The following is a 25,405-nucleotide window of genomic DNA, read 5'->3' on the forward strand; positions in this document are numbered from 1 at the left end:
TGTCAGGCACGTTTTGAACGGGCTCAGATCAACTTCAGCTCAACTCAAAATTTTAATCTCTAGATATTCTGCGTGTGAGGTGATTATGGAGCATCGGTAAATTGTAGCATCTACCAATAGTCTATATGAGAGGCATTTAGGGGACGGGCACAACTCTCTCTAGGTATCGAGAAATCTTCCCGTTTCAAACAGGCTCAAACAGGTGTGTCCTTCTACAGCATCTCTGAAACCATGACTCTCCTCCACAGAGTCCAGACCACATTCACTCAGCCTCTTTATGCTGGACTACGTCTTTATTCTTTATTCTCTTACGGGGACACTGCTGAGTTCTGCAAACTCAAATAGACAGAAGTCATTTAAGGGACAGTCGGTTAAATTCTGTATTAATTCTAGAAATGATTTTGTCTCTGTCATTGTTGCTGAGAGCTCGTTGCTGCAGTGTTTCTGCACAGAGATCAGCTGTCAATCAAACATTATGGTCAACTTTGACATTTTCTCATCTGTTGTTATGTAAATATTTGAGTTTCTTTAGTTGCTGCTCTTTCTTGTGTCTGTTTCACCATGGAGGCTTTCACTGATCATGATGATTTTTTTTTATACACAAACTTGCATTTCTCAACTCTGCTCTTGTTTCTCTTCCACTTCATCAGTCTGAACAGAGAAAGAACCAGAACTTCCTTTATCAATAGATATTTTACTCTCACGACTTTGTAAATCTGTCAAGAAATTTACATTCACGTTGATGCATTTAGTAATGCTTTTGTCCAATGTCACCACATTTACTCTTGTAGCTGCACTCATGAGTGAAACTTTTTTTTTTACAGTGATCAGTGGAAAACGAGAGGAAGCAGCAACACACATGCGAGAGAAAACTATCACGTTATGTCAAAACAACAATATTATACAGTTAAGGGGCTTGATGGAAAAACTCAGCTGGATTTTAGGAGAATACAAGAATTCAGAGAAACAGGGAGTCATCTGTAGATCTCTCCTAAATTCCCAAGATTACTTTGACACCAGAAAGCAGGTGACCAGTGTTTTCAAATGAGACGTGAGCTTCATTGTATTAAAAAAGGGTTAAACACACAGTAACTCTCTCAAACTGCTCCTCTTCCTGGAATGAATCATAGCTTGATAACTCCTCCCTCTTCTTCCTGCTCTCAAACACAACAAGCTCCAGTCTGTCCACATATTTCCTTGTTCCCTCCCCTTCAGATCTACAGTTTGAAGATGGGTGTAACCAACATGTAAAAGAGCTGCAGCCTCCATTCACTGCAGAAACACATGCTGTTTAGATCAAAGGTCAAAACCTGTTTAACTTCTCAGGAAGTGAAACTCAGACAGTCGTTGCCACTGAGAGGTGAAATGGCGCAGCAAGGAGCTCAGTTGGACGGAGCAAAATTCTGCTGTTCGATCTGTCTGGATCTACTGAAGGATCCGGTGACTATTCCCTGTGGACACAGCTACTGCATGAGCTGTATTAAAGGTTTCTGGGATGGAGAGGATGAGAAGAAAATCTACAGCTGCCCTCAGTGCAGACAGACCTTCACACCAAGGCCTGTCCTGGTGAAAAACACCATGTTAGCAGATTTAGTGGAGGAGCTGAAGAAGACTGGACTCCAAGCTGCTCCTGCTGATCACTGCTATGCTGGACCTGAAGATGTGGCCTGTGATGTCTGTACTGGGAGGAAGCTGAAAGCTCTCAAGTCCTGTCTGGTGTGTCTGGTTTCTTACTGTGAGAAACACCTCCAACCTCATTATGAATCTGTTGCATTCAAAAAACACAAGCTGGTCGACCCCTCCAAGAAGCTCCAGGAGAACATCTGTTCTCGTCATGATGAGGTGATGAAGATTTTCTGCCGTACTGATCAGCAGAGTATCTGTTATCTCTGCTCTATGGATGAACATAAAGGCCACGACACAGTCTCAGCTGCAGCAGAAAGGACTGAGAGGCAGAGAGAGCTCGAGGTGAGTCAACAAAACATCCAGCAGAGAATCCAGGACAGAGAGAAAGATGTGAAGCTGCTTCAACAGGAGGTGGAGGCCGTCAGTCGCTCTGCTGATAAAGCAGTGGAGGACAGTGAGAAGATCTTCACTGAGCTGATCCATCTCATCCAGAAAAGAAGCTCTGATGTGAAGCAGCAGATCAGATCCCAGCAGGAAACTGAAGTGAGTCGAGTCAAAGATCTTCAGGAGAAGCTGGAGCAGGAGATCACTGAGCTGAAGAGGAAAGACGCTGAACTGAAGCAGCTCTCACACACAGAGGATCACAACCAGTTTCTACACAACTACCCCTCACTGTCACAACTCAGTGAACCTACAGACTCATCCAGCATCAATATATGTCCTCTGAGATACTTTGAGGATGTGAAAGCAGCTGTGTCAAAGCTCAGAGATCAACTACAGGACATCCTGGGGGAGAAATGTACAAACACCCCACACAGAGTTATCCGGGCAAAACCGCGTCCTGCTAGGCTATTGTCATCCTCTCTCAGGTTAAGGGCCCAGAGGGCTGCCTCACACACTCTCAAAATGTTGGATTCCCCCTTAACTGAGGTACCACTGCAGCAACAACCAGTACTGGACACTACCCCCTAAGGGGCCCCATGTCATTGGTGTCTCTGGCCCTGTTTACACCTGGCATTAACATGCATCTTGGGTGATCCCATCACAAGTGGACAGATGTAAGTACAGGTGTAAATGCAATGCTAAGATGCATTGAGGACTTATTGAGATCTGATCGCTCAGACCACATTCAGAAGTGGTCTGGGCCTTATATTGCCACATTCTTTTAGCATTGTGAATGCGAATGTGTCCTGGGCCACACTGAAGGACCGCGTATTCAACTGACGTCCTCTATTTTCGAGCAGGCACGGCGGGAAGTGCATTGCTGCCTCCCGGTCTGTGAACTCTCCATCCAAAGCTGTGTTCAACTTGTTTGATAACACTATAAAGAAATACATTATTTTGTTTTATTTTGTCTCAGTGGGGAGACGGGGTGATCACTGCGTATAACTCTACATACTCTCTAATTCTTGTTTCATATATATATATACTGTTATCAAACAAGTTGAACACAGCTTTGGACGGCAGATACATGGCCCCTGTCCTCCTGTCCTGGTTAAAAATAACAATGTATTTGGTCTTTACAAACAGAAATGATGTAGGTGTTTATTTGTATATAGAGCAGGGAAGTGAAATCCGATCACAAGTGGTCACTCAAGGAGCATGTGGAGACACATGTTGATGCCAGGTGTAAACAGGGTCTCTGTGAGTCACAGAGCTGGTCACAGATATGCATGTTTAATTGCATTGACGTTATGCAAAATAGCGAGGGATTATCCATCTGGGAGTGAAAAAAGAAACAGGAAGAAAGAGGAGGAAGACAATGCTGGACTACATCTTTACTACTCTTTCGGGAACACTGCTGAGTTCTGTAAACTCAAATAGACAGAAGTCATTTAAGGGACAGTCGGTTAAATTCTGAGTTAATTCTTAAAATGATTTTGTCTCTGTCATTGTTGCTGAGAGCTCGTTGCTGCAGTGTTTCTGCACAGAGATCAGCTGTCAATCAAACATTATGGTCAACTTTGACATCTTCTCATCTGTTGTTATGTAAATATTTGAGTTTCTTTAGTTGCTGCTCTTTCTTGTGTCTGTTTCACCATGGAGGCTTTCACTGATCATGATGATTTTGTTTTATACACAAACTTGCATTTCTCAACTCTGCTCTTGTTTCTCTTCCACTTCATCAGTCTGAACAGAGAAAGAACCAGAACTTCCTTTATCAATAGATATTTTACTCTCACGACTTTGTAAATCTGTCAAGAAATTTACATTCAAATTGATACATTTGGTCATGTACAAATCAGATATTATAAAGTCTTATAAAACTTGAATTATTGTGATAATAATCAATAAGGAGATCATTTATGATGTTGTTGTACATAGCTGACATTCTGGGTTAAACTAACTGATTGTGTGGATGAAGTGAATCTGAACATGAAATCATTGAACAAGAGTCATTTAACAGACTTTACTGATTGGATGTGTGAACAATCTGAAGCTTTATATCATCAATAAAGTTGTTTTATTTCAAGATTGAACAAAGTATTTTCTTCTGTCTTCATCTCAGGATCTCATTCAAAGCTTCTGGAGAAAATGTGAAACTAATATGAGAGTTTATTTGAGGCAGTTTTCCTCCTGAAACACCACAAAGTACAGAGTTCATGTTCAGAGCAGAAGAACGTTTGTCAGTCAGTCTCTGTACTTTCAGCTTTCTTCACTAAAACAGCTTCATCACAGAGAAATGAGCAGAGTTTTCAATCACCTGAATAATTATTTTTTAAGTTGATTTTCATGAAGATGAAAGTTCAGAATGAGGCTGTCATGTTGGTTCAGTGTTTAACTCTGTCACCTCACAGTCAGACGCTTCTGGGTTGTAAAGTTTTAATCCAGACTTGATTCAAACTTCTTGTGACTAATTTTGTCTGGGGTGTCATTAATTGGCAACAAAGAAATGCATCTAAAACTGTTGTGATTAGTGTTTCAGACAACTGTGATTGATTTATTGAACCATCACAGGTATTTTTCAGATTTTTATATCCGGCAGAAGCTGCTGCCTGGACTTGAGCCTGATATGATCTGTATGGCGTCATCATCAAAATACTTTACAGCTTGTATTTTTGTCATGACATTATTTGACCCTACAGGTCAGCTGTGGATGTGGCCTACATTTATTGCATGTTCAGTCTGAGCCAAACACATCAGTCTATATTGTATTATTGTTATTGTAATTTAGTTATATGATCTAAGCTGTGTATTAAACATGTGAACTGATATAAGGGAACATTTGCCTCTTAAATGAAAACATTTCAGCCAGTAATCAAGTTTTTAGGTAGAAATTAAAGTCACAGTCACTTAGTATCAACATATTTATTGTATATTCATTGTGATGTAAAAATAAAATCAACATGGATTATTTGTCAGGACAACCACTGAAATTAAATGCGAATTTTAGTGAAGCAGTAGCGATATCTTGTGGCCAAAGCATACAGGGCAGCCATATTTAGTTCAATGGACTCTGGTACAGAATGAGAGTCAGGCGCTCCTTTGTGTTTTCATTGGTCCTCGTTACTGTGGTCATTGGGAGAATTCAAATGCAGATTCATAGGCAATTTTAGACTTTTTAGCCCTTAAATTCACGGTCGAGCCTCTCTGACATTTATAAGAGACAACACTTGTACCGACAAATTCTCATAATGCTTAATATGGAAATAAACTTCTTTGTTCTTTAATCTGCTACAAGAAACGGTTTAGTATGATACAGTCACGATATAGAGTCAAAGAAACTGAACACAAAAGGAACAAAGCTCTCAGGTGAAGGTGTGGGTGGTCCTGAAAAGGACCTTTGAGTTGTTAGTACAAACAGCAGATTTACTTGGAGCTGGTGTACTTGGTGACGGCCTTGGTGCCCTCAGACACGGCGTGTTTGGCCAGCTCACCGGGCAGCAGCAGGCGGACGGCGGTCTGGATCTCCCTGGAGGTGATGGTGGAGCGCTTGTTGTAGTGAGCAAGGCGGGAAGCCTCACCGGCGATGCGCTCAAAGATGTCCCCCACAAAGGAGTTCATGATGCCCATGGCCTTGGAGGAGATGCCGGTGTCGGGGTGGACCTGCTTCAGCACCTTGTACACGTAGATGGCGTAGCTCTCCTTCCTGGTCTTTCTCTTCTTCTTGCCGGTCTTGGTGGCTTTAGACACGGCCTTCTTGGAGCCTTTCTTCGGGGCCTTAACTGGATCAGGCATGGTGAGTTCGCTGGATTTTCTCAAACGAATAACTCTCACAGCTCCAAACAGTCTCTATATATCCATCTGATGCAAACTTTACTGCGCCGTTGCTCACACAGGATTGGTTTAATTCTTGTTAGTGAGACTGAGCATGCGCAATATAAAACACCGCCCAACCTTTGATGAACAATCTGACCGCCTTTTTACTTCAAGAGCTGCCCACCTCATCTGAAGAGTCTCCACTGTTTATAATATAATATACTGTCCAAAAATCCATAACTATAGAGAAATAAAAATATTGTATTTAGATTTAGCATTCCACAAGCTGATATGTTTTACTGATCTATGATAAAACATTAAAACAATCCATGGATTTATTTCATCAATCTTTAATCCGCAGTTTGTGTGCTATTCCCTCTGAAATAACAATACCTTTCAAAAATGATGTTGATATGAGTTTTACTGATTCTCCCATGTTTGGACCCAACTGACACATGAAGATCATGTTTCTCTGCTCCACAAAAGAATAACAGTGATTCCTTCAGTCTTTCTTATAAATGATGTACAAAGCATCAGTAAATGATAATAATAACCATTAATGCTTATAAACTGTGTTTTATCTTTATTGTGAGCTGGAGTTTTTAACACAAGTTGCAGGAAGTGTTCAAATTATTTTATACACAGACTAGCTTGTTATGCTTATTTATAATATACTAATATATGATATATATGACTTCTAGCCCCATTCTCAGTGATGGAAAGCTACACTACATTAAAGTAAATGCATTCATGTTGTACCCTCACAATTTTGAGGTACTTCCTTTTCTTTACCATGTTCCTTTTATGCTACTATTGTGTTTATCATGTAAAATATTGTGCTTTTACTCAACATGGATGTCAGGTTATTCCCTAACCTTAAATTTATTAAATACAGTTCATTGAAGGTTTAAACACTGGTTTCTTCTTTTTCTCTCTTGCAACAGAAGGAAAGATCATCTTAAATCCAGAAGTAAATGTAGGTAGCAGAACTTCTTTCTAATCCCATTAATTATCTCACAACCACCCAAATTTGTTTTGAGAGAAAGAACAGTGTTTTCACAACCTGGTTGCTTTATACATATTTAAAGCATCAGTTAATGTCCATATTAATGTCCTAATGCTTACAAATTGCACTCTTCATGTATCAGAAGTCACGTTATAGGCAACGTCCAAATCGTTTAAATACAGACCAGCTTGTATATAACACAATAGCATATTCATGTATAATTATTAATACACAACAGGACAGCTCTTAAGAGGAGGTGGGTGGCTCTTAAAAGAGCCTTTGTGTTTGGAGATCAGCAGGTCAGGATCAGATTTAACCTCCGAAGCCGTACAGAGTGCGTCCCTGCCTCTTCAGAGCATAAACCACATCCATGGCAGTCACGGTCTTCCTCTTGGCATGCTCGGTGTAGGTGACGGCATCACGGATCACATTCTCCAGGAACACCTTCAACACTCCGCGGGTCTCCTCGTAGATCAGACCGGAGATACGCTTCACACCGCCGCGGCGAGCCAGACGGCGGATGGCGGGCTTAGTGATTCCCTGGATGTTATCACGGAGAACTTTACGGTGACGCTTAGCGCCTCCTTTACCGAGTCCCTTACCGCCTTTGCCTCTACCACTCATTTTCACTGTTCTTCCTTTAAACAAGTTAAAGTCGAACGTGAGAAAAATTTCCGAGAGCTTCTTATTTTAAAGCGTGCCTGCGGACGTAAAAGAGGATTGTTGGCGCGAACTTTGCTGGGCGGTGCCAAATTCAGCAGCTCAGCCCACCTCGTTTTCCCAAAGCAGGCTGATCTCTTCCCTCCTTTTTGATTGTTTTTGCTCCATTTTGTATCTTTTTCTGAGATATTTGGCAGGTTAACCTGACAGCTAACATTCTGCTGTTGGTTGGAAACAGACCCGCAGCTGTAGTATTTGTATTGTTCTTCATTTATTTAAATAAAATCTGTTTGGTAGTATCAGTTAGACTCAAGATCTCACTGGACTGTTGCCTCCATCAGCTGTGATCACAAGGAGCCAAAACACACTCAGTATAATTCTGCAGACTGGTTAGAGATTCATCCTACCGCATATGTTCAAGTAAAAAGAACCTCCCAGTTTTCATGTCTACTTAAGCAGACTACATTTATACTTAACAGATTTACTGCACAATAGTTGAGGTTTCATATGATGCTCACTGTCTCTGTAGATTATTCACTGCATAAACGCCTCTATATAGACGCCCATCTGTTTTGCTTTATTTTGTTTTTGTCTGGCTGTCAACATCTCCACATTTCTATGTATTTTTTGAGACATTGAGTGTATAAACCTATTGAGAGGGTTCACACAGTGAGACATCTCTTGGTCAGTCTTTGTAACTACTTTTGGCGTGCTTGCTGTTGGTTCTGTGACACTGATATTTCTAATAATGAGAACAGATTTTACTATCCACAGTACATCCTGAGGAAAACTTACTAAAGTGCTTCCATTTACAAAATAGACATAATGCGTTATGGTCACTCAGCTGCAAATGAACCGACAATACAATAAAACGCTGTAACATTACTTTATGAACCAACTGAGTATTTCAAAATGAAGAACAGCGCATTCATTTAATATGAAAAACATTTTATTGTCATTATAGGTCACAATAAATTATTATTTAACTATAATCATCAATTATTAAAGGTTAAAGGTCTGTCTATCTGTAATACACAATACACACAATATAGTGTATGTACAATATGAGCTGTTTTGTCAGCGAATAAATGCTGCAACTCCTCAAGATTGAAGCCGAGTTCCTGTTTCTTGCTTGTCACCAGTTGATAATAGTGGAGGGAGTTAAACCCCGAAGTCAGTGGTGACTTCGGCCCTGGAATATTACACAACGTCTCCTCTGTACTTCCCGATCACGGACGCTGAAGCAGCAAAGGTTAACACTACAAACATAAAGCTGCATATCACTGTGACTCTATCATCCTACCTGTCCTCCATCTTGTTTGCACAGTCCTCAACATTCTTTGAAAGTCAGAAAGCTTTCATCTTCACAGAGCAATGAAGCCAACAGAGTTACAGATTACATATATAAAGAGGTTCAATTTATTTTAAAGCAGACTTAATCACCGTTCATCTCTGCACATCATCAGTGTAAGTGTCCTCAGACTATAAGTCATAACCCAGAGTATACTCACTGTGGAAAACAGATATGATGGACAGCTGGATGGATGCAGGGATACACATATACAGTATATAAGGTGCTGAGAGCAGTCACACAATGTTTGTGCTGATATAGACTCATAACAGAAATACAGTCTATGAGTAGATGGTAGGTCAGAATCACAGCTGCCCTGTATTATGTTGGATACAGCACAACATTTTGTACCTACGTCCAGCAGATGGCAGCGTTGCAGCTAAAAAAACTACAAGACTATAAAGTCCATATATACCAAACTCTGCTTTCATTAAATCTTATTGTAGAAGCTCAAAGCTAAATTCACTTCTTTTATTAAACATTCTGGCAGCTTGTTATTGACTCAACTTTTCATTTAGGAACCAGAATATGATCAGCAACAACAAATCAAATGTGATGATGCGGCACTAAAACACGAATCTTCCAGAGAAAACAGATCAGCTGCTGTGCACTTAATTCAAACATGACGGGGATAGTTACAGTTTGAGCTGCAGTGTTTGTGTGCAGTCACATCAGTTTTCAGGTTGTAAATAAAACTTGGGAATCTGAGATTTGAGACTATAGACATGTTGAAATCTGATTGACCAACAAGGAAATACTTAAAACCAGATGTAAATAATGATTAATTTATTTCATGATTAAATAATATCATGACTGGACCTGATAGAGCTTACACGCATTTCATTTGCTGTTGATGTTGTTGAAAAAAAAGTACATACACATACATACATATATATACTGAATGCCGCTTTTCATTTGTGTGTTAGTATTATGATGAAATGATTCCTAAATTACCTCTGCACTAGAAAAGGTGGAGTAACTTCACGTGTGATGGTGCAATAAATCAATCACAGTTGTCAGAAACACGAATCATGACAGTTTTAGATGCATTTGTTTGCTGCTTATTAAGCATAAATAACAGAAACTCTTCAGCACAGCAGGCAGTTTTGTGGATTGAGAGATTACACAACAGACAAAATGAGTCACAAGAAGTTTTAATCATGTCTGGATTAAAACTTTACAACCCAGAAGCGTCTGACTGTGAGGTGACAGAGCTAAACACTGAACCAACATGACAGCCTCATTCTGAAGTTTCATCTTCATGAAAATCAACTCAAACATGAATAAAATATCTTCCTATTCACAACTACACAGTCAGGACTCAACAAAACGTCTTCACACCCAAATTTAAAGAAATTAATTCTTACTATTTTACCAGATTTTCCAGCCCGCCTAACAAATCTACTTTATTGACTAAATGATCGACAACATGCAAATATATCAATACAAATATTAAACTAACATTTAGAACAAAGAGAAGTTTACATTTTCATATCAAGAAATGTGAGTAAAGGTTAAAAAAATTGTCATGAGCAGTGATAGCCTCCATGGATAAAAATACACAGAAAAGCAGAATTTGGTGAAACACAAAACATCATCAGAAAAAAATAAAGAAGAGAAAAAAAGTGTTGACAATCTCAGTTTGATTGACAGCTGATCTCTGTGCAGTTCAGAAACACCACAGCAACGAGCTCTCAGAAACAATGGAGACAAACAAAATGAAGATTTACAACACAGAATCTGACACATTAAGACTAAAATGACTTCTGTCTATTTGAGTTTACAGAACTCAGCTGTGTCTCTTAAATAACAAAGCCAAAGTCCAGCATAGAGAGGCTGAGTGAATGTGGTCTGGACTCTGTGGAGGAGAGTCATGGTTTCAGAGACGCTGTAGAAGGACAGAATACCTGCACTGTGATCCAGGTACACTCCTACTCTGGAGGAACCAGGACCTGAGACGGGAGTTGAGACTTTGTTGAACCAAAATGTATAACTTTTAGGGTAACATCTCAAAGCCCAAGATTTGTCATTGTGTCCAAATTTACATTCATTTGAGTCTCCTGCTCTGCTGATATTCTTGTATGCGACTGCTACATAAACTCCTCCCCCGCTCCACTCCACCTCCCAGTAACAACGTCCAGTCAGACTCTCTCTACTCAGGACCTGACGCCATACAGTGAATCTGTCTGGGTGACTAGAATACGATTGTTGTTGACTCTTTAGTTTTGTTTTTCTGTTCCCCTCAGATAATAACATTTTTGTATTCGCTGTGTTTGGATCCAGTGTGATTTCACATGAATATTTAAAGAACTCAGCTCTGGTCTTGGGTTCTGCTTCTGACAGTAAAACGTCCACTTCAGTCCCTGCCAATGAGATGTTTGTCCATTTCTCCCTCAGGATGTCCTGTAATTTATCTCTGAGTTTTGACACAGCTGCTGTCACATCCTCAAAGTATCTCAGAGGATGGATATTGATGCTGGATGAGTCTATAGATGCACTGAGTTGTGACAGTGAGGGGTAGTTGTGTAGAAACTGGTTGTGATCCTCTGTGTGTGAGAACTGCTTCAGTTCAGCGTCTTTCCTCTTCAGCTCAGCGATCTCCTGCTCCAGCTTCTCCTGAAGCTCTTTGACTCGACTCACTTCAGTTTCCTGCTGGGATCTGATCTGCTGCTTCACATCAGAGCTTCTTTTCTGGATGAGACGGATCAGCTCAGTGAAGATCTTCTCACTGTACTCCACTGCTTTATCAGCAGAGCAACTGACGGCATCCACCTCCTGTTGAAGCAGCTTCACATCTTCCTCTCTGTCCTGGATTCTCTGATGGATGTTTTGTCGACTCACCTCGAGCTCTCTCTGCCTCTCAGTCCTTTCTGCTGCAGCTGAGACTGTGTCGTGGCCTTTATGTTCATCCACAGAGCAGAGATAACAGATACTCTGCTGATCAGTACGGCAGAACATCTTCATCACCTCACCATGACGACAGCAGATGTTCTCCTGGAGCTTCTCCAAGGGGTCGACCAGCTTGTGTTTTTCAAATGCAACAGATTCATAATGAGGTTGGAGGTGTTTCTCACAATAAGAAACCAGACACACCAGACAGGACTTGAGAGCTTTCAGCTTCCTCCCAGTGCAGACATCACAGGCCACATCTTCAGGTCCAGCATAGCAGTGATCAGCAGGAGCAGCTTGGAGTCCAGTCTTCTTCAGTTGCTCCACTAAATCTGCTAACATGGTGCTTTTTACCAGGACAGGCCTCGGTGTGAAGGTCTGTCTGCACTGAGGGCAGCTGTAGATCTTCCTCTGATCCTTTCCATTCCAATGTGTTTTAATACAGCTCATGCAGTAGCTGTGTCCACAGGGAATAGTCACCGGATCCTTCAGTAGATCCAGACAGATCGAACAAGAGATTGTTTCCTGGTCCAGCTGAGCTCCTTGCTGCGCCATTTCAGCTCTCAGTGGCAATGACGGTCTGAGTTTCACTTCATTAGAAATATAACTAGTTTGAGCTCTGATCTAAATAGCATGTGTTTCTGCAGTAAAAGGAGACTGGCCGCTCTTGCACTTCACCACATGTTGGTTACACCCATCTTCAAACTGTAGATCTGAAGGGGAGGGAACAAGGAAATATGTTGACAGAGTGGAGCTTGTTGGTTTTGAGAGAAGAAGAGGGAGGAGTTATCAAGCAGATTCATTCTAAGAAGAGGAGCTGTTTGAGAGAGATACTGTGTGTTTAACCCTTTATTCACAATGAAATTCATGTCTCATTTGAAAACACTGGTCACCTGCTTTCTGGTGACAAAGTAATCTTGGGAATTTGGGAGAAATCTACAGAAGGCTCCTCATTTCTATGAATTCCTGTATTTTCCTAAAATCCAACTCAAAAACATTTCAAACACAACAGATAAAGAATGAAGACATGGAACAATATTGTAAAATAATAGAACCCCCAAAATGTAATTAAATAATATTTGACATAAGTCATTTTGGTATTTTTAATTAAGCACTGTTTTAAGATAATTAACTAGAAGATATATTCTAATGTTAGATTTAAAGAATACAAAAAGTAAGTTATGTTGTTGCAGTTCTGAATCCCACAGGACATGAATTCATCAGATTATTTGGTTCTGCAGTTAAACTGGAGACTGTAATGACTTCTCATTATACCAGTAAAGGATCTAAGTTTAATTAATCAGTGTCAAGACAATTTATTTTACACAAAAGCATCTTTGTAAAGAGAAACTTTCTCATAAATACCACCCAAACACACCCTGGTAAAGTGAATTTTAGTAGCTGGTGGCACAAACAAAAATTTGTGGAAAATAAGCCTGAACACTCTTTTTTTTTAGCAAATATAAAATAGCCAATTTAAACCCACTAGTATAATTTGCTGCACTTGCACTTAAAATATTCATTCCTAATGACCTGTAGCAATTTCATACCAGCATCTTATCGTCCTGAAAACATGTTCTTCACTAAAACTGTAGACAAACTGAGTTGAGGAGCTTTAACCTCCATTACATCCCTGGTCAGCAGGATGAAGGGGCCCTCTTGTGTCATGCATCAGTTTTCAGATTTCACTTGTTAACCTGCTGTGATGTTCACTGCAGGAAGACATGTAAAAACTTCACTGAGCCTTTGGCAGCTTCAAACAATATCAATAAAGAGAGATTCAAATATATACAATATCATACTGTGTCAGTTTGCTCATAGAAGTGACACCCTGTAACACTGATGCTGCATTCAGGCCACATGGGAAAGATGGGAAGATGGACTACAGATGCAAATTAAATTCAAGCTAAATCTGGTGCAGTGCATCATTTATGCTTAATACTGCACACTGTCCTGTTCAATAAATCAATTAAAATTAAAGAATTTCCAGTTTACAAATTTTATTCACATCAGCTTTCAGCAGGTAAATAAAATTTGGGAATGTGAGGATAAAATGTGATGTAGTTATAATTTTATCCTATCTCTAAGATTATATTGCTATCGATAATTTCTCATTTTAGATGACAATTTCCCTGACTTCACTTATTTTGTAATTACAAGCTGTCTCATAAAAAACACCCAAACACACCCTTTTTTTACATCCACAGTAATAATTGACCTTTTAGCAAATATAAAATAGCCAATTTAGATGTCGCATTATAGCACCAACATGTCAGACCAAAACAAATGTGCGTGTCGTTCACTCAATAAAGTTGGAGAAAAAAAAGGAAAGCGGTCCTTGAACTGACAGCTTAGGAAACTCAGATCAAACTGTCAAATGAGGCAGTGCTGATTAAATATGGATCAAGATTCTGGTACTGCATTACCCATTTCTCGCCTCAAATGTTTTCATAAACATATTTCAGTTTACTGTTTATCTTTTATTTGAGAAAATTTGTAACATGGCCTCCATCTTAGAAATGGACATGGAGGGACTCACACATGTGGCCGGGCCGGCTATCAAAACAAAGAACAGAGAAGCTCAAACAACAACACACACAGAGGGAGTGTGACTTCATTCTCTGCTCAGGTCGCCATTAACTCACTATATCTTTACATAGCAAATGGTTGTTTACTGACATCAAGTGAGGCTGATTGTGGTTTGTTGCACCTTTAATGTTTATAGAAATTTAGAAACCAATATAAACTTGCAAAACAGAAGCACAGGCATGAAAAGCACAAAAAGGTCATAAGAAATTGTACAACAATCACTCTTAATTAAACATCAAGTTGTAAAAGTCAAACTAAAATAACAATTTATTGTATAAAACACTTGCATGACTAAAATGAGTGCACTAACTTTACAACCCATCAGAATAATATTGTCATCAATCACCTTTTAATTTCACTCTGGACTGAAAAGCAAGATGTGCATTTATCTCATTATATTATTTGATATTTAAAAGGTAAAATGTTTTCTTACTCCACTTCCTGTTTTGTCAGTCACGCTGCTCTTCTGTCATGTCTTAATCTCTTACCTGGAAACTTATTTATCAAAAGTTGACATTTATCGGTTACCCCTTTGCTTTGGGACTTAAGTTGCCAAATTTTATTGTTGGTATTTCATTGTTTGAGTACAACAAAAGTAGGTGATAAATAGTCTTTCTGTTATTTTTGTTTATAGAGTTTGAGAGAGAAAAGTTATTAATTACCAGTTTAAGTAAACACAGTCGCTGTAAGCTTTTGGTTGTCTTTAAATCACAATGTTTTGGTAGCTACAGATTTGGAAGTACTTTTATGTATATAATGAAGTTATTGGAACTGATTTGCTGTTAATTGCCATGATTGCACAAAACTATTATGATGTGGTGAATGGTGAGGCAAGGAGCTGTACGACATGCAAGTGTTGCCAATAAAGGCTTAGTGTGCATGTTATCTTTATTAGTAAAATTAAATACCATATTCTTGTAAAATCTACCGTTACTGCTAATAGTTATTATACATCTCAATTTCACTTTAAGCTGTTTTGGTAGTTTTCTGGTTACTTGGTGTCACCAGTGCGGTTTCCTCCTTAATTGATCGATGATGTCAGCACTTTGTCCTTGCCGTGTGTTAATGTCTTCATGTACAGTTTGGACAACATGTCTAATTTATTGTTATTGATCTATTTGTAAGAAATGTTTAGAACAGTGGTGGTAGTAACAGTTGTAGTAGGTGTGGTGTGCTACTGATGTGTGTGTTGTAAGATATGTAGATATGCTGTTCCGGGTACTTTCATACCGGGAAGTCGATTTTTTTTTGGCTTCATGCGCCATTGAGCAACTTTCATAAGAATGAACGGGGCCCCTCCTCCGACGCTGTATCCAGTTCTCTTTATACATCCATGTAGAGAATGAATTGAAAAAGTTTATATTCTCGTTACTTATGCGCGGGAACTTTGTATGTATGTTCAAGACATAGTGCAGGATCTCCCAGGCACGTTTTGTTGTTGAACTTCAGTTCAACTCAAAATTTTAATCTCCAGATGTTCTGCGTGTGAGGTGTTTAAGGAACATCGGTAAATTGTAGCGTCTAATGATAGCCTGCGGGTGAGGCATTTAGGGAGCATTGATAAATTGTAGAGTCTACTGATAGCCTGTATCTCAGGCGTTTAGGGAGCATCGGTAAATCGTAGCGTCTACCAATAGTCTGCATGAGAGGCATTTAGGGGACAGGCACAACTCTCTCTAGGTATCGAGAAAGCATCCCGTTCTGAACAGGCACATTTTGAATGGGCACTGCACTAGTTCACTATATTCTCATCTCTGACCAGACGCCTGTGGTAATTCACCTGTTCTAAATCAGATAGGCCCACATAGCAAAATAATTTACAATGAGAGAATAATATAACGTCTGTTGTGAAACTCTTGAGATTGATGTTAAGGAAATACTGTGGTAACGATTAGAAAATATATTCAGGGAAACATTGAGAAAAACTTCTCTTATATAGACTGTTTGCCAGTATTGGTTCCAGCTACTGAACTTCAGTTTACCATGATTTGTTTGGGTTGTTTTTATGAGAGAGTTTCCCTTTACAAAGATGCTTTTCTGTAAAAAAAATTCTTGACATTGATTAATTAAACTTAGATCCTTTACTGATGTGATGAGAACTTGTTACAGTCTCCAGTCTAACTGCAGAACCAAATAATCTGATGAATTCATGTCCTGTGGGATTCAGAGCTGCAACAACATAACTTACTTTTTGTATTTTTTTAAGTCTAACATTTGAATATAGCTTCTATTTAATTATCCTAAAACAGTTCAGAATTTTTTAAAATGTTAAAAGGTCTTAAAGCAAATATTATTTGGTCACATTTTGGGAATTTTATTATTTTACAACAGTATTTGATGTCCTCATTCTTTATCTATTCTGTTAAAAATTTTGTATTTAAGAAAAAGTTGAATTGAGCTGGATTTTAGGAGAATACAGGAATTCGGAGAAATGAGGAGCCACCTGTAGATCGTTCCCAAAGTCCCAAGATTACTTTGCCACCAGAAAGTAGGTCACAAGTGTTTTCAAATGAGACATGACCTTTATTATTAAAAAAGAGTTGAACACATAGTATCTCTCTCAAACTGCTCCTCTTCTTGGAATGAATCATAGCTTGATGACTCCTTCGTCATCCTGCTCTCAAACACAACAAGCTCCACTATGTCCACATATTTCCTTGTTCCCTCCCCTTCAGATCTACAGTTTGAAGAGGGGTGTAACCAACATGTGATGAAGTGCAAGAGCTGTAGAAACACATGCTGTTTAGATCAGAGCTCAAACTAGTTTCACTTCCTTAGAAACTTCCCTAGAAGTTTCTAAGAAAGTCCTCAATCCACAAAACTGCCTGCTGTGCTTAAGAGTTTTTATTATTCATGCTTAATTGGCAACAAAGAAATGCATCTAAAACTGTTGTGATTAATGTTTCAGTGTGTTTTAAACATGTGAACTAATACATGTAAGGGAACATTTGCTTCTTAAATGAAAACATTTTAGCCAGTAAATCGGATTTTAAGGTAGAAATGAAACTCATACCTTCACTCAGTCTCAATGTATTTATTGTATATTTAATGTGCTGTAAATATCAACGTGGATTATTATGAGTATTTGTCAGGAGAACCTTTGGAGTATTATGTGCAAACTTTAATGTAGCAGCAGTGATACCTTATGGCCAAAATATACAGTGCAGTCGTATTTAGGTCAATAAACTCTGGTAGAGGATGAAAGTCAGTCTCTCTTTTGTGTTTTCATTGACCCTTGTTACTGTTGTCAGTGGGAGATTTAAACTTTTTGGCGCTTAAAATAACTGCCAATGACCTTTAAAGTAGACAACATGTTCTCATAATGCTCAACTAACAATATGGGAAGGAACTGTAACCTTTAATTTAAACATGAATTATCTTTAAGTCTTTAAATAGAAACAACACAATCATAATATACAAAGTATGAGAATATGTGACACATTTTGAAGGAATCAAGCTCTCAGGTGAAGATGTGGGTGGTCCTGAAAAGGACCTTTGAGTTGTTGGTACAAACAGCAGATTTACTTGGAGCTGGTGTACTTGGTGACGGCCTTGGTGCCCTCAGACACGGCGTGTTTGGCCAGCTCACCGGGCAGCAGCAGGCGGACGGCGGTCTGGATCTCCCTGGAGGTGATGGTGGAGCGCTTGTTGTAGTGAGCAAGGCGGGAAGCCTCACCGGCGATGCGCTCAAAGATGTCCCCAACAAAGGAGTTCATGATGCCCATGGCCTTGGAGGAGATGCCGGTGTCGGGGTGGACCTGCTTCAGCACCTTGTACACGTAGATGGCGTAGCTCTCCTTCCTGGTCTTTCTCTTCTTCTTGCCGGTCTTGGTGGCTTTAGACACGGCCTTCTTGGAGCCTTTCTTCGGGGCCTTAACTGGATCAGGCATGGTTAGTTCGCTGGATTTTCTCAAACGAATAACTCCAACAGCTCCAAACAGCCTCTATATATCCATCTGATGCAAACTTCACTGCGCCGTTGCTCACACAGGATTGGTTGAATTCTTGTGAGTGAGACTGAGCATGCGCAACACAAACACCGTCCAACCTTTGATGAACAATCTGACCGCCTTTTTACTTCAAGAGCTGCCCACCTCATCTGAAGAGTCTCCACTGTTTATAATATAATATACTGTCCAAAAATCCCAAACTATAGAGAAATAAACATATTGTATTTAGATTTAGCATTCCACAAGCTGATATGTTTTACTGATCTATGATAAAACATTAAAACAATCCATGGATTTATTTCATCAATCTTTAATCCGCAGTTTGTGTGCTATTCCCTCTAAAATAACAATACCTTTCAAAAATGATGTTAATATGAGTTTTAATGATTCTCCCATGTTTGGACCCAACTGACACATAAAGATCATGTTTCTCTGCTCCACAAAAGAATAACAGTGATTCCTTCAGTCTTTCTTATAAATGATGTACAAAGCATCAGTAAATGATAATAATAACCATTAATGCTTATGAAATGTGTCTTATCTTTATTGTGAGCTGAAACTTTTAACACAAGTTGAAGGAAGCATTGTTCTAATCATTTCATAAACAGACTAGCTAGTTATATGTATAATATACTAATATTATACTAATATATGACATATATATGTCTAGCCCTATTCTCAGAGATGGAAAGTCACTACATTAAAGTAAATACATTAGTGTACTTTAACACAATTGTGAAGTACTTATTCAATATTTTCCTTTAATGCTACTATTGTGTTTATCATGTGGATATTGTGCTTTTACTCCACATGTATGCCAAGTTATTTGCTTACCTTAAGTTTGAGATACAGTTCTTGTTTAAGACCTAAACATTGGGTTCAGATGTTACAAAGTCCAAAAGTAAGTACAAATGTGTAGCAGAACTTTGTTATGACCCCATTATTGGCTTATAATTATACTCAAAGCATTAATAAGTGATTAGTTAGGTGATAATTCTTATAGTGTCCCTCATCACCATGAGATGTAGCTTGAAAACATAAGGGAAAACATTTACATCATTTTACAGACAGAGTAGCTTGGATATTCATGACAATATACCACTTATCAAGTGACATCAATATAAGGACAGCTCTTAAGAGGAGGTGGGTGGCTCTTAAAAGAGCCTTTGTGTTTTAAGATCGGTAGGTCAGGATCAGATTTAACCTCCGAAGCCGTACAGAGTGCGTCCCTGCCTCTTCAGAGCATAAACCACATCCATGGCGGTCACGGTCTTCCTCTTGGCATGCTCGGTGTAGGTGACGGCATCACGGATCACATTCTCCAGGAACACCTTCAACACTCCGCGGGTCTCCTCGTAGATCAGACCGGAGATACGCTTCACACCGCCACGGCGAGCCAGACGGCGGATGGCGGGCTTGGTGATTCCCTGGATGTTATCACGGAGGACTTTACGGTGACGCTTAGCGCCTCCTTTACCGAGTCCCTTACCACCTTTGCCTCTACCACTCATTTTCACTGTTCTTCCTTCAAACAAGTTAAAGTCGAATGTGAGAAAAATGGTCAGTGCTTCTAGTTTTAAAGCGTGTCTGCGGACGTAAAAGAGGACTGTTGGCGCGAAATTTGCTGGGCGGTGCCAAATTCAGCAGCTCAGCCCACCTCGTTTTTCCAAAGCAGGCTGATCTCTTCCCTCCTTTTTGATTGTTTTTGCTCCATTTTGTATCTTTTTCTGAGATATTTGGCAGGTTAACCTGACAGCTAACATTCTGCTGTTGGTTGGAAACAGACCCTCAGCTGTAGTATTTGTATTGTTCTTGCTGGACATGAAAAGAAGCTGAATTTGACACTATATTTTGTGTCCGTTTAGACGCATTTCCTGACAAACAACTACCAAAGGTGTATGGTCTGAAGAGGCAGAGATGCATCCTGTATGGCTTCAGAGGTTAACTTCATCCAATCATTACAACAAACCAAAGCTCCTTTTAAGGGCCGTACACGTACTCTAACAGAGCTTTCACATCCAGTAATCAAATGTGCTTCAATGTTTTAGAATGGCTATATCTTAAATGTTAAAATGTTAAATGTTGATAAATATACAGCTTGCAACAACCACGTTGTTATAATAGTCTATCAGTAAAGAGACACAAAAAAACATTAGGTCAATGATGATGAAATGCTTTGAAGGTTGGATGGATTTGAGTCCTTTATTTCTCTGGTTGCACATCTGATTCTAGATTTCAACGCTATAAACAAATGAGCAACAATGATTCAGATTCGTCATGTCAATGTTGAATTTATAATCAAATATAAATCCCATGTTTTAGTGGATTTATTATTCTAAATGCTCTGAATAGATGATTGAGAGCAGAGTGGAGTCTGCAGTTCACAGCTCCACAAAGTCTTGAATATGACTCAACAATAGGAAAAGTAACACTAAAGGAGCTATGGATTGAATTTATATTTATTTAGTCATTTTATTATGTTTTTATATAAACATGTCAATCCTGCATGTCAGCAGAACAACAACTCAGTTAATCATTGCTAATGAACAAATAAATAAGTCAGTGTCAGACACTAATAGTACTGTTGGGGATGAGACAGTCCTGAACAGAACTAATGACTTTTGTTTTTGTTTTTTCCAGCAGAGGAACTAAATTAATCTCCCTAATCGTCTGAATCACATCAACACTAAAAAGAAAAATCTTAAAGCTTCTAATTAGTGGTAAAAAAATGTCTGAAGGGGTTTAGGAGGTTTTGCGCTATTTAAATATATATATATATATATATATATATATAATTATATCAACATATTATATCAACATATAAACAGTGCTGCTTTATTAAAATTCACTTAATGTATGTCCCCTGTTTAATCTCATAGGGCCTGAGGCCCATATGTTATTTTGTCCACTGGCCTCAAGAAAGCTTTTAATATTACACGTTTTTTTCTAATCAAAAGGTTTTATATGGATGTCAATGCCATTTTGTTTTTCTCTGTAAAAAGGCTTCTTTTAACTCTGAAGAAGTCGTAACCTGAATGTCAGTGAAAGTCCGTCAGCAGAACAGACAAAATAACTGTAACTGAAATACTGCAGCAAAGCAAAACTGAACCATACTTATTTTCTTCAATCAGTGTAATAATGCACTTTTTTATCACACTCCCACAGACAGAAGATGAATGTATATATTTTTAATTAGTACATTCAGTAAGGGATAATCAACGAGTAGCTGTGTGTTAAACGGTTTTAAGGCTCTACGCGAAACCTTAAAACCGTTTAAAGCATCTAAAAGTTGATTATTCCGCTTATTACATGGTATTTTGCCAACAATATGAAATAAAAGCATTTGCAGACTTTTGGTGAGAGTTTGTCCCCTCAAAATCGAAAGGTTATGAAGCAGGAGTTTACCGTTGTCGTGACAACTTCCCAAACTGAACTCGCCGCCAGCCTGAACCGAGACAAAAAAATCACGTAAAGTGTCATTAAGCACAACCTCAGAGTTTGTATCCAAATCAGTGTTCTTTTGGTTTTGGTAGAGAAGGTCTCTCAGTATATTAACTGCCCATATTTTGCCTTTTTTGTATTAATCTCATCCTTCTCTTCCTCTATCATTTAAGCTCTCCAGGTGTCAGTTCCTTGTGCCGTTTTTCGCTTAGTTTCTGTCTTTTCTTTTCTTTTCTTTTCTTTTCTTTTCTTTCCTCTGCTGCGTCTGCGGCTGGTGGGAACAGTGTTGCAGATTATTTATTTATTTATTATTTATATTAAATAGTGCTCAGAATAACAGAAGAAATGTTCACAGTCACAGAGAAGCTCTGTCAGGAAGTCAGGCTGAACTGCATCATGAGCCTCATCAGTGTGTTTGCTACGACCAGAATCACTTCATATTATTACAAACTGATCACCAACAGATGGATGTGTTTACTTCGAGTCTGTGAACAAACATGTGAGCCAGCTGGAAAAGTGCTTTTGGTGGAGCTCTGATGTATTTTACAGCATTTTAGGAGAGAAATGAGAGAGAAAAGCCGCTGAGCAGTGCTGTTGACGACGGTGAACAGGTGAGGTTTGTTTGCTCCACAAAGAAAAAGCAGAGAACATCAGAGCTCTACATGACTTCAATATGAAGAGACACAAGTCCGCTATCTGCTGCCTTCACTGTCAGCCCTTAGCACTTGTCACACACTCAGTTTTCACTCTTTTATCACTAAGAGAAAACACAAGTGTCAGAAACTCACACTGCACAGAGGAGGCAGCAGCTGGACTGAGTCTCCACGGTTCTCATGGTGTGTTTAAGTGCAGCCTCCTGCTTCTGACTTTCCATCAGTCTACTCAGACTCTGATTGTTCCGTGTCGGATCAAAACTTGTAGAAAACAATGGCAGAAGTAGCTCCAGCTCCCGCCGCCGCCCCGGCTAAAGCCGCCAAGAAGAAGGTTTCCAAGCCGAAGAAGACTGGCCCCAGCGTCAGCGAGCTCATTGTTAAGGCTGTGGCCGCATCCAAGGAGCGGAGCGGCGTGTCTGCAGCCGCCCTCAAAAAGGCTCTGGTTGCCGGAGGTTACGATGTGGAGAAGAACAAGGCCCGCGTCAAGACCGCCATCAAGAGCCTGGTGGCCAAGGGGACTCTGGTTCAGACCAAGGGGACCGGGGCCTCCGGCTCCTTCAAGATGAACAAGAAGGTTGAAACCAAGGCCAAGAAGCCCGCAAAGAAAGCCGCTCCTAAAGCCAAGAAGCCCGCCGCCAAGAAACCCGCAGCGGCTAAGAAGCCCAAGACAGCGGCAGCCAAGAAGACAGCAGCTGCTAAGAAATCCCCCAAGAAGGTCAAGAAGCCCGCAGCGGCCAAGAAAGCAGCCAAGAGCCCCAAGAAGGCCACCAAGAGTCCCAAGAAAGTGGCCAAAAAGGCCCCTGCAGCCAAGAAAGCCCCCGCAAAGAAGGTGGCCAAACCCAAAGCCAAGAAGGCAGCACCCAAGAAGAAGTGAGCTGTCATCAGTCTCAACATCTCAACCTGATCAAAGGCTCTTTTCAGAGCCACACATCTTTAACTAAAGAGCATAATCCTAATTATAATATGTTTTAACTATATAGTGTTTCTCATAACCTACATGAATTGAAGAAAGTGACTTTTTTTTTATTCAACAAAGTAAACTTATGTTAGAGATAAAATATGAACATGAAGTTAGTTTAGTTAGTTAGTGTTCCTCCCAGTACCTCTTATAGGAAATTATGTTTGAAAATGATTAGTGACTGCAGTTGTTAATGTTATCAGTTCATAGTCATATTCTGTTAACTCAATCTCTCGATGTGGAAACAAATCAAAGATTTCCTCTTAATGTGTCTTACAGTAGAGCCCCTCAAAATGTTTAACATGATTATGACACCTATGACTGTACAACTACTACTCTTCCTTTCTAAAATAAATAAATTAATTTACCAGTAGTCTGCAAATCTCCAGGTTAATAATTACTGGTAACTATAAGGAATGATAACTAGTTTAATTGGCTTAAAATAACATTTCATATAGGTCAATATATAGACTAACCATATATGTGTGATTCCTACACCTAAAGACTAGATTATGTACTTTTAAATGTTGATTGCTGATATTTTAGGCAACACAACCAGCAACAGTCACTATGACTTCAATGCAGTTATCACATATTGTAACATTGATAATCAATGTTTGATACATTGTGAACGTAATTTGTGTCTTAACTACAGTGTATGATAGAGATATGAGGATCTGTGTTCTTTATCAGGAGTGTGTGGCTCTTAAAAGAGCCTTTGCTTGGTTTCCAGCAGTCAGCCAGGCACCAGGTTTACTTCTTGGCGGGCTTCTCGGTCTTCTTGGGCAGCAGGACAGCCTGGATGTTGGGCAACACGCCGCCCTGAGCGATGGTTACTCCGCCCAGCAGTTTGTTGAGCTCCTCGTCGTTGCGGACAGCCAGCTGCAGGTGACGGGGGATGATCCTGGTCTTCTTGTTGTCGCGGGCAGCGTTTCCAGCCAGCTCCAGGATCTCAGCGGTCAGGTACTCCAGCACAGCCGCCAGGTAAACGGGGGCGCCGGCACCCACACGCTCCGCATAGTTGCCTTTGCGCAGCAGCCTGTGAACACGGCCGACTGGGAACTGGAGCCCGGCACGAGAAGAGCGGGTCTTTGCCTTAGCACGGGCTTTGCCTCCGGTTTTGCCTCTTCCACTCATTTTTCGGTTATTTTCTAGAGTGTGGACTCAAAGAAAGTGTGGCCAAAATATAGCAAACCCTCCTTTATATCTCCGCGAGCAGGCAGGAGGGCTGATGTCTCCACCCACCACAAAAGAGGCTCCAGCAGAAGGAGACTCGCTCTCATTTTGGCGGACTTTTTCAAACGACTCATGTCCAATAAGCAGCGGAGGTTCATGCTCCTGTAGGCGGTGCTGAGCTCCAGGAGGAGCCGCTCACCAATCAGGACCCGGAGGTCTGAAGCAGCGTCACACTTACACAGCCGCTCCGACACTTTAAGAGCAGCGTGTCTCCTCTTCTCGCTACTATTTTCTCCTGATCAGAGAAAGAAGACGAGATGGCAAGAACCAAGCAGACCGCCCGTAAATCTACCGGAGGCAAAGCCCCCAGAAAGCAGCTGGCCACCAAGGCTGCCCGTAAGAGCGCCCCGGCCACCGGCGGCGTCAAGAAGCCTCACCGTTACAGGCCCGGTACCGTGGCTCTCAGAGAGATCCGTCGCTACCAGAAATCCACCGAGCTGCTGATCCGCAAGCTGCCTTTCCAGCGCCTGGTCAGAGAAATCGCTCAGGATTTCAAGACCGACCTGCGCTTCCAGAGCTCCGCTGTCATGGCTCTGCAGGAGGCCAGCGAGGCTTATCTGGTCGGCCTGTTCGAGGACACCAACCTGTGCGCCATCCACGCCAAGAGGGTCACCATCATGCCTAAAGACATCCAGCTGGCCCGTCGTATCCGTGGAGAGAGAGCTTAAACTGTCTGCTGCTCCACTAATCAACAACGGCTCTTTTCAGAGCCACATCACTCTCACTAAAGTGCTGCTTCCTCTGCTGTCTTTACACTATTTATAAAATTGTCTATTGTGTTCGTGAGCAAAGTAAATGCTATATTAGATGACTTGAACCTGGAAAATCGTTTGAGTCTTTGAAATC

At 40.2% G+C, this 25,405-nt stretch overlaps 9 protein-coding genes across 9 annotated transcripts; 3 read left to right on the forward strand and 6 right to left on the reverse strand.

Moving 5' to 3' along the window:
* The first annotated feature begins 1,097 nt into the window (after positions 1 to 1,097).
* On the forward strand, positions 1,098 to 4,099 carry LOC137194657 (E3 ubiquitin/ISG15 ligase TRIM25-like). The gene has a single exon (XM_067606754.1). It carries the CDS (start codon positions 1,285 to 1,287, stop codon positions 2,596 to 2,598), a length of 1,314 nt encoding a protein of 437 aa, XP_067462855.1. The 5' UTR covers positions 1,098 to 1,284; the 3' UTR covers positions 2,599 to 4,099.
* A 1,299-nt stretch (positions 4,100 to 5,398) lies between these two features.
* Positions 5,399 to 5,841, reverse strand: LOC137193455 (histone H2B 3-like). The gene has a single exon (XM_067604679.1). It carries the CDS (start codon positions 5,803 to 5,805, stop codon positions 5,437 to 5,439), a length of 369 nt encoding a protein of 122 aa, XP_067460780.1. The 5' UTR covers positions 5,806 to 5,841; the 3' UTR covers positions 5,399 to 5,436.
* A 1,250-nt stretch (positions 5,842 to 7,091) lies between these two features.
* On the reverse strand, positions 7,092 to 7,481 carry LOC137193456 (histone H4). The gene has a single exon (XM_067604680.1). It carries the CDS (start codon positions 7,454 to 7,456, stop codon positions 7,145 to 7,147), a length of 312 nt encoding a protein of 103 aa, XP_067460781.1. The 5' UTR covers positions 7,457 to 7,481; the 3' UTR covers positions 7,092 to 7,144.
* A 1,348-nt stretch (positions 7,482 to 8,829) lies between these two features.
* Positions 8,830 to 12,448, reverse strand: LOC137194658 (tripartite motif-containing protein 16-like). The gene has a single exon (XM_067606755.1). It carries the CDS (start codon positions 12,285 to 12,287, stop codon positions 10,614 to 10,616), a length of 1,674 nt encoding a protein of 557 aa, XP_067462856.1. The 5' UTR covers positions 12,288 to 12,448; the 3' UTR covers positions 8,830 to 10,613.
* A 5,348-nt stretch (positions 12,449 to 17,796) lies between these two features.
* Positions 17,797 to 18,246, reverse strand: LOC137194659 (histone H2B 3-like). Its single transcript, XM_067606756.1, has one exon. It carries the CDS (start codon positions 18,209 to 18,211, stop codon positions 17,843 to 17,845), a length of 369 nt encoding a protein of 122 aa, XP_067462857.1. The 5' UTR covers positions 18,212 to 18,246; the 3' UTR covers positions 17,797 to 17,842.
* Positions 18,247 to 19,196: 950 nt separating this feature from the next.
* LOC137194666 (histone H4) lies at positions 19,197 to 19,822 on the reverse strand. The gene has a single exon (XM_067606764.1). It carries the CDS (start codon positions 19,780 to 19,782, stop codon positions 19,471 to 19,473), a length of 312 nt encoding a protein of 103 aa, XP_067462865.1. The 5' UTR covers positions 19,783 to 19,822; the 3' UTR covers positions 19,197 to 19,470.
* Positions 19,823 to 22,331: 2,509 nt separating this feature from the next.
* LOC137194661 (histone H1-like) lies at positions 22,332 to 23,293 on the forward strand. Its single transcript, XM_067606759.1, has one exon. It carries the CDS (start codon positions 22,640 to 22,642, stop codon positions 23,237 to 23,239), a length of 600 nt encoding a protein of 199 aa, XP_067462860.1. The 5' UTR covers positions 22,332 to 22,639; the 3' UTR covers positions 23,240 to 23,293.
* Positions 23,294 to 23,399: 106 nt separating this feature from the next.
* LOC137194664 (histone H2A-like) lies at positions 23,400 to 24,464 on the reverse strand. Its single transcript, XM_067606762.1, has one exon. The coding sequence runs from the start codon at positions 24,458 to 24,460 to the stop codon at positions 24,077 to 24,079; it is 384 nt and encodes a 127-aa protein (XP_067462863.1). The 5' UTR covers positions 24,461 to 24,464; the 3' UTR covers positions 23,400 to 24,076.
* Positions 24,465 to 24,802: 338 nt separating this feature from the next.
* On the forward strand, positions 24,803 to 25,274 carry LOC137194662 (histone H3). The gene has a single exon (XM_067606760.1). The coding sequence runs from the start codon at positions 24,817 to 24,819 to the stop codon at positions 25,225 to 25,227; it is 411 nt and encodes a 136-aa protein (XP_067462861.1). The 5' UTR covers positions 24,803 to 24,816; the 3' UTR covers positions 25,228 to 25,274.
* Positions 25,275 to 25,405: the final 131 nt, after the last annotated feature.

The sequence above is a fragment of the Thunnus thynnus genome, chromosome 12, assembly GCF_963924715.1.
Source record: "Thunnus thynnus chromosome 12, fThuThy2.1, whole genome shotgun sequence".
Classification (NCBI taxonomy): Eukaryota; Metazoa; Chordata; class Actinopteri; order Scombriformes; family Scombridae; genus Thunnus; species Thunnus thynnus.